Source organism: Myotis davidii, unplaced genomic scaffold (genome assembly GCF_000327345.1).
Source record: "Myotis davidii unplaced genomic scaffold, ASM32734v1 scaffold125, whole genome shotgun sequence".
In the NCBI taxonomy this organism is placed as follows: Eukaryota; Metazoa; Chordata; class Mammalia; order Chiroptera; family Vespertilionidae; genus Myotis; species Myotis davidii.
In genome coordinates, this window is record NW_006299390.1 from 5,059,831 (window position 1) to 5,068,593 (window position 8,763).

The 8,763-nt window shown below is 43.1% G+C and overlaps 1 protein-coding gene across 3 annotated transcripts in view; it reads right to left on the bottom strand.

The window, feature by feature from the left end:
- MAGI2 (membrane associated guanylate kinase, WW and PDZ domain containing 2) overlaps positions 1 to 8,763 on the bottom strand; it is a 1,072,297-nt gene that overhangs the window by 39,704 nt on the left and 1,023,830 nt on the right. For all 3 annotated transcript variants that reach the window (XM_015571231.1, XM_015571230.1, XM_015571232.1), the window contains one exon: positions 8,287 to 8,378. In XM_015571231.1, the coding sequence (XP_015426717.1) occupies positions 8,287 to 8,378 (92 nt within the window). The remainder of the gene's footprint in view (positions 1 to 8,286; positions 8,379 to 8,763) is intronic.

Sequence of the window (8,763 nt, forward strand, 5' to 3'; positions counted from 1 at the left end):
ATTTTATGTGTTTCTCTCCTCTCTAATTAACTCATTAAGCCGGCAAATCTTCATTGAGCCCAAGGACACTTTTAGGTGCCAGGAATCCAGCAGTGAACAATACACAAAAGTCCTGCCCGACAGAGCTTCCATTCTAGTGGTAGGACAATAATAAATATAATAAATGTGTGGCTACATTACATTTAGCAGGCATGCATTATGGGAAAATACAGCAAGGTCAGGTGGTGGAAGAGTGTCTGCCACATGGTTGAGGCGGTGCTGGAGTTGACTAGAGCAGGCCTCAGTGAGAAGTGGACATTTGAGCAAAGACTGAAATTCAGTCACATTTTTAAAAAATGTGAAACTTGAATCTTCCACCTTTAGTTTGTTGGATCAAATAGGATATATTTACTTCTAAATAAACGATGTCCAATTAATACTTCAATTGAATATCTAAATAAACTGTATGTATTCAATACAATATTTCAATATGTAATATTGTATAATTATTCTATGTATACATATTACTATAGAATTGCATTATATAATCCAGCCTCTATCTTGTTTCAAAAAGAGTTTGCCAGCACCATTAAACAAACTTTAACCTAGCTGAGCACGGGGAACTGGAGAAGGCATCAGAGCTGTGTCCAATTAATACTTCAATTGAATATCTAAATAAACTGTATGTATTCAATACAATATTTCAATATGTAATATTGTATAATTATTCTATGTATACATATTACTATAGAATTGTAATTGTATAGGCTGTATAATCCAGCCTCTATCTTGTTTCAAAGGGTTTGCCAGCGCCATTAAACGAACTTTAATCGAGCGGAGCACGGGGAACTGGAGAAGGCATCAGAGCTGCTTGTCCTGGGACATATGTATTAGTTACGTTCACTCATTCGGCCAGGAACCTCCACCTTTGCTGGGAACAAGCCGGCCACATGCGCGCACTGTCACTCTGGCTGTCAGGCGGCTTTGCTCTTAGCCTTTGGCCCTTTGCACCTTCATGCATTTTATTTCACTGCGGACACAGAGCCAGCTCTATGTGGCCCTCTATTCAGGGAAAAATCCACAGCGCTTTCTCTTTATTTTCAATATGCTTTATTTTGAATATGTTTCGTTTCTTTCCTGTCTGCCACTGTAACTGCAGGTAACTGCAGGGACTAGGTAATCTGTGATTCCTTTCTGCACTGTAATTCATATTGGCTTCCCAATGTATATACCATGTTCATTTAAGGTCTTGAAAACATGCCACAGGGTACCTGATCCCTTGTCAGTAGTTCTCAAAGTCTGGGGTGTATGTGAATCACCCGGTGAGTTTGTTAAAACAAACTTTTGGACCTCCCCTTGAGAGTTTGATTCTGCAGGCCTGGGGTGGAACCTGAGACTCTGCATGTCTAACAAGCTCCCAGGGTCTGTTGGATGCTTCTGGTCTGTTATCACACTTTGAGTAGCACATTCTTGCTGGATGCTCTGGTCTGTTATCACACTTTGAGTAGCACATTCTGAGTGTTCCCACTTGGTCCAATGGCCAGAGGCTCTGTGGTCTCACGGTCATGTTCCGAGTCTGCTGAAGGGCTCTCCCTCTGGTGCCTCGGCTCAACTCCCTGCCCGGCCACACCGGCCACTTTCCAGGCCTGCTGAGGGATGCCCCCTTGAGTGCATGGTCTGGGCTCCCTGACCCATCGGGCTACATTTTCCTTCAGGGCTTGTTGACCGAGCCTTCCCAGCCAACACCGGCCTTGCTCCTTCTGGCCTCACCGTATTCTTCAGCCTCTGCAGACCCCTCGTCCCACTCATTCGCTTTCTCAGTGTTCCTGGAGGAGTTCTTTACCCTACCTCTATTGCTTCGGGTCTGAAGGAAGAGCTTTTATGGCAAAACAGACCAAGAAAGATCCTACCCCCCACCCCATACACACACACATTGAAAGAACAACTCACCCATGGCCTTATCTTTCCAATTGCCTTCTCTAAAAAACAAAAGAATTATAAACAACTCTACAACTCCAATTTGTTTTACAGGTTGTGAGGACACGGAACAAAGCAGAATGTTTGATATGAAATAATAGCAATTCACATTCAAGTGTCTGCTATCCCAGTAAGTCAGGGGCAAAAATGAACACAAAAAAGAAAACAAAAACAAATAACAAAGAAGCAAAATGAAAGCCACATTTTCAGGCCTTTTAATTCTTTCCTGCCCTACCTCATGCTAGTCCAACCCCAGCGGATCTGACTTGCAACAATCATAGCCCAGGACAACTTGTTCTCTCTCCCCGCTCACCCCCCACAAATGTGCCCCCGACTCCTGTACCAAGGAGGGTGCCTGTCATGACCTCGCTCTTTTGTTAACAGTTCTCCTCCACCCGGGCCTTTCTCCGCTGCAGTATTCCTCGAGTCCCTCCATCTTGATGCCTTTCCATCTCTTTTCAGCTCCCAGGTGGAAACCTCAGTTTTGTTCCTTTCGGGCACTTTTTCATTTCTTTCTATTTCTATTGTTATTTAACTGTGAAAAGTATTTCCTCTTGCAGGAAAAATGCCCATATGCTTTGTCTGAGCTGGAGTCCCGCTGTGCATTATTTGCCATAAGCGGTGTTGTCGTGTTTAATGTGCACCCTGAGATGTCAATACCATTGCGTACATATGGAGGCCGAAACCCATTTGAGGTAATTTAGGAGACCTCCTGTGGTTGGGGACCAAGTCACCTCCCGTGCCTCTCCCTTTGTAGCCTGCCGGCAATTAAATGAGGCGAGCGCATTCTGTGTGCGGATTATCTTTGGACTTACAATGGAGGGAGGCAGGAAGGAAGGGCTCATGCGAGACCTTTACTGAGACTCGCTCTTCCTCCTATGGTCTTTCTGAGGTGCAGTGCTCTGGTCTTCAAGACATTACTTTCGGGCTTTGCTGGCTTGAGGGGGATTTAGGCTTTGACTTTATGGCTGGGCTGTCAGAATTGCAGCTTGCAGCCTGAGTGTGTCTTAAATCATTTGAATGAAAGAATACATCAGAATAAACCTAAATAAACACAACAAGGATAACCAGCAAATCCATGCAATCGGAGGAGGCTTATCATAAATACTAGATGCCTGCCCACTAAAGGTAGAAAGGTGTCCTGAGGCTGGGTGGTGACCATGGCAGCATTCACACACCTGAGCTTCCGTTAGAGCAATATGTGCTCCATTTGGGCATCAATTCTATCGAATCTGTGCTGGGCAAAGTTCAGCCAGAACTCCCCCTTCCTGAGCTAGCTGAGACTAGGCCTTTCCTGTGACTGGCATGTAAGCCCCACTGCTTGTGGGGAGGGGGAGACCGGTGAAGACAGCATTTCCTGAATGTGGTGCTAGTTTATCCCCAAAGCAGACTATGAGGCTATGGGGAGGCCCAGCAACGTAAGAACTGTGCATTGAAAACACTATATTGAAGTAAGCATCACAGGAGAATGGAAACGTTCTTCTTTTCTCCTTACATTTATGTGACAACTTAATCTTTCATTTGTATTTCTATGGAAGAGAAGGAACCAATAATATTTCCAGTGGTAGGGCCAATTAAAGCCATAATCTGACCCTGGTTGAAGAGTCCTTTGGTGTAAAGTATTCACCTTTCAAATTTTTTTTTTTATCTAATCTTCTGGGAAGGGAGTTTCAGAGATAATAAACAAAATAAATAACAGGCATTACGGAGTTTTGGGAACTGTGGCCATGCTTAGCCTAAAACGGTCCACTGCTTAGCTCCAGCCAGTTGTCATATAGAAAGGCAAGCTCAATGTTGCCAGATGTATTTTTCCAGAGGAGGTGGAAATTTGAATTTTCAAGTCTCAACTATCACACAGTCTCCCACAAAATGCTATCAAAATCACCTTAGTATTAGTTTGGACATAGTTTCGTTTTGTTTCCTTCATTTGGTATTTTCATGTTCAGCATAGGGCTGTGAAATAAAGATTTTGGCCTCAGTCCAAAGAGAGGTCTGGCCTTTCCTGAAAGGTACCCCTATACCCTTGGACCAGGAGTATCTTAGTTTCCATGGTGAGCCCTTTGGGCCATACCTGAGAGGTTAGGCTAATGAGGAGGCTCACGGTGGGCACCTGATATAGGTCATGCTAAGGAGATGACTCAGGGTGGAGCCAGACATACCAACAGTCTTAGAGTGGGAACGGACGATGCCAGAACAACCAGCCATGTAATTAGAGAGTTGGGTCTTTGAGCCACGTGATAGCAGCCTGACATTCTAAAAGGTTGAGCTCAACCACCCGGGCGATGATTCCATCAATCATGCGCACATAATACAACCCCAAACTCTGGACACAAAAACTTGGGTGAGCAACCCTGGTTGGCAATCCTGAGTGGATGGATGCTGGGATGGTAACACGATCCTGAGGAAGATGGAAGCTTCACATTTAGAACCCTCCAGACTTGGTCCTCTGTTCCTCTTCTTTTGGATGATTCAGATTTGTTCTCATTCACTGTAATAAAACTGTAATCCTAAGTATAGCACTTTCCTGAGTTCTGTGAGTTGTTCTAGTGAATTATTGAATCTGGAGAAGGCCGTGGGGACCCCCAAATTTGTAGCTGGTGCCTGAACTGAAGGTATTATCATAGAGATTCTTCCTTCAACTTTGCAGTTTAGAGAACTGAGATCTCAACCTGGAGTTTGGCTAACTGGGTAATGTCACATTTTTCATTTATGGGGCAGTAAAGGGTAATAAAAAAAGAAAAGATGAAGTCCTGCTTTAAAGGAAGTTAAAATCCCACTAATTAAACTAAATGGGAAGCCTAAGAACATGTTAGAGAGCAATCAGAAGCTAAGTCAGAAAGGAAACCTGCAGAGGACAAGAGCTGAGACATTACTTTCGGGCTTTGCTGGCTTGAGGGGGATTTAGGCTTTGACTTTATGGCTGGGCTGTCAGAATTGCAGCTTGCAGCCTGTGTCTTAAATCATTTGAATGAAAGAATAAGCCAGAATAAACCTAAATAAACACAACAAGGATAACCAGCAAATCCATGCAATCGGAGGAGGCTTATCATAAATACTAGATGCCTGCCCACTAAAGGTAGAAAGGTGTCCTGAGGCTGGGTGGTGACCATGGCAGCATTCACACACCTGAGCTTCCGTTAGAGCAATATGTGCTCCATTTGGGCATCAATTCTATCGAATCTGTGCTGGGCAAAGTTCAGCCAGAACTCCCCCTTCCTGAGCTAGCTGAGACTAGGCCTTTCCTGTGACTGGCATGTAAGCCCCACTGCTTGTGGGGAGGGGGAGACCGGTGAAGACAGCATTTCCTGAATGTGGTGCTAGTTTATCCCCAAAGCAGACTATGAGGCTATGGGGAGGCCCAGCAACGTAAGAACTGTGCATTGAAAACACTATATTGAAGTAAGTATCACAGGGAGAATGGAAACGTTCTTCTTTTCTCCTTACATTTATGTGACAACTTAATCTTTCATTTGTATTTCTATGGAAGAGAAGGAACCAATAATATTTCCAGTGGTAGGGCCAATTAAAGCCATAATCTGACCCTGGTTGAAGAGTCCTTTGGTGTAAAGTATTCACCTTTCAAATTTTTTTTTTTATCTAATCTTCTGGGAAGGGAGTTTCAGAGATAATAAACAAAATAAATAACAGGCATTACGGAGTTTTGGGAACTGTGGCCATGCTTAGCCTAAAACGGTCCACTGCTTAGCTCCAGCCAGTTGTCATGGAGAAAGGCAAGCTCAATGTTGCCAGATGTATTTTTCAAGAGAAGGTGGAAATTTGAATTTTCAAATGTGTGAGATCAGTTGATGCATTGCTATTTCAAAGCGCTGGCAGAGCTAAACAAAGCATGCTGTCGGGCCACCAGGACACATCCCCACTTCTAAGGATTAGGTTATTTTAATTCTACATAGCCTGCTGGATTAGAAGCCTCAAAATATGTATACTCCAGATCCTATTTATGCTGACAAGCTCAGGCGACAGTTTCGGTTTGGCTAAGAGGACTCTCTTAAATCCACTTAATAATCACTTATTGTGCCAGGCTTCCTGCTAGGCTTGGGAGACACAAACACCATCAAAACACAGGCCTGCCTCCAAGGAGCTCACAGATTGGTAAGGGGAAGTGTGTCTGTCAGTGCGTCCTGGAACAAACAGGGACCTCATCTTTCTGGTGGTAACCCCTTAAGTTGTTAAGTTTGAGGCATTATATTAGTTTAAGAACAATGGATTCTATGTGGATTTAACCTTAAATGCTTGACAAAAGTCTCAACTACCACACAGTCTCCCACAAAATGCTATCAAAATCACCTTAGTATTAGTTTGGACATAGTTTCGTTTTGTTTCCTTCATTTGGTATTTTCATGTTCAGCATATGGCTGTGAAATAAAGAATTTGGCCTCAGTCCAAAGAGAGGTCTGGCCTTTCCTGAAAGGTACCCCTATACCCTTGGACCAGGAGTATCTTAGTTTCCATGGTGAGCCCTTTGGGCCATACCTGAGAGGTTAGGCTAATGAGGAGGCTCACGGTGGGCACCTGATATAGGTCATGCTAAGGAGATGACTCAGGGTGGAGCCAGACATACCAACAGTCTTAGAGTGGGAACGGACGATGCCAGAACAACCAGCCATGTAATTAGAGAGTTGGGTCTTTGAGCCATGTGATAGCAGCCTGACATTCTAAAACATGGGTGGGCAAACTTTTTGACTCGAGGCGTGATAGCAGCCTGACATTCTAAAAGGTTGAGCTCAACCACCCGGGCGATGATTCCATCAATCATGCGCACATAATATCTTAAACTGGACCGGAGGGCCTGAACAAAAGCATGGATGGAGTGTTTGTGTGAACTAATATAAATTCAAAGTAAACATCATTACATAAAAGGGTATACGGTCTTTTTTTTCAATAGTTTTATTCATTTCAAACGGGCTGGATCCGGCCTGCAGGCCGTAGTTTGCCCATGGCTATTCTAAAAGGTTGAGCTCAACCACCTGGGCGATGATTCCATCAATCATGCGCACATAATAAAACCCCAAACTCTGGACACAAAAACCTGGGTGAGCATGATGGAAGCTTCACATTTAGAACCCTCCAGGCTTGGTCCTATGTTCCTCTTCTTTTGGATGATTCTAATTTGTTCTCATTCACTGTAATAAAACTGTAATCCTAAGTATAGCACTTTCCTGAGTTCTGTGAGTTGTTCTAGTGAATTATTGAATCTGGAGAAGGCCGTGGGGTCCCCCAAATTTGTAGCTGGTGCCTGAACTGAAGGTATTATCGTAGAGATTCTTCCCGCAACTTTGCAGTTTAGAGAACTGAGATCTCAACCTGGAGTTTGGCTAACTGGGTAATGTCACATTTTTCATTTATGGGGCAGTAAAGGGTAATAAAAAAAGAAAAGATGAAGTCCTGCTTTAAAGGAAGTTAAAATCCCACTAATTAAACTAAATGGGAAGCCTAAGAACATGTTAGAGAGCAATCCGAAGCTAAGTCAGAAAGGAACCCTGCAGAGGCCAAGAGCTTAAACGTTTAGTATACGAAGGAACTGGATACTATTTTCAATTCTACAGATAGACTAAGATGAGTTACAGGACAGCCTGGTGCTTACCGAGGGGCAGGGATTGAAGGAGACTAGACTTTGTGTGGTGAGCACACAATGCAACAGACAGATGGTGTATTATCGAATTGTGCGCCTGAAACTTATATGATGTTTTTAACCAATTTTATCCCAATAAGTTTGAAGAAAGAGAAAGATGGGTTATAGGGAGGAATGATTTCCCCAGAGCCTCCCCAAATTCCCAATATTGCGCTAACTGAAGCTGTCTGTGTGCACATCTCATGGTAATCTCTTAATTCGAATCGGGTTGAACTTCTGCAGCATCGAGCTTGCTCTTGCTTCTGTTTATCACGGTGTTTTCTCTCCCATGTGGTTTTGATGGAAAACACACATAATTCTGTTGTTCCAAGTCGTCTCTTCACACGTATCTTCTGTCCTATTGCATGTGTGTTTACCTGTGAGCTGCTGCCCAGAGACCAGTCGTTGGTCCAATACAAGTAATTGAAATATTCAAGAAAAATTTAAAGTATTCTAAGAAAGAATAATGTCCCTTTCTTAATATAATGTGCATTGACGGTGTGTAGGCATGGGAATACTGGCATATTCTGAGAAATTAAATACCAAAAAAACTCCCCAAACCTCAATTTTTTTATGTGCATCTTAAAAAATTTCCTTTTAGATGTCATTCACAGTGATAGTTCCTCTGATGCACACACACACACACACACACACACACACAATATAGCCCAACGTGTGGACATAAAGAAGATTCAACTTACAGGCTGTCCAGGCTCATCTCCTCCGAGAATTCTGAAGCCAAATCCAGACTCCATCCTACGAAGATGAACGTCCAGCTCCTTATAATCTGGACCTGCCATAAAGGAGATCCCATGAGTACTGAATCCTGCCTCCTCCCTACCCCCCGACGGACTGAACACACCAATGATAAAGTAATTTTGTGGATATGATTAATGCATGGAAATAAAAAAAAGTATGGAACCGAAAAGTAGGTATTCCAAAATCAGTCTGTCTGAATTAACAGTGACCAGCCAAGGCAGAAAGAGCACACAAATTTTCTGGGTGAAAAAAAAAATGATGCCTCTATCATTCTTTATTTTTCTGAGAGCATTCAGATTATCCTTAAGAAGATTGGCTGTCACTTTGAGCATGTTTACTCTGACTAGAACGATTATTTTAGAAATATGAGAGAACAGATGGCAACATCTTGGAACTACCTAATAAAGTTTACCTAGTAA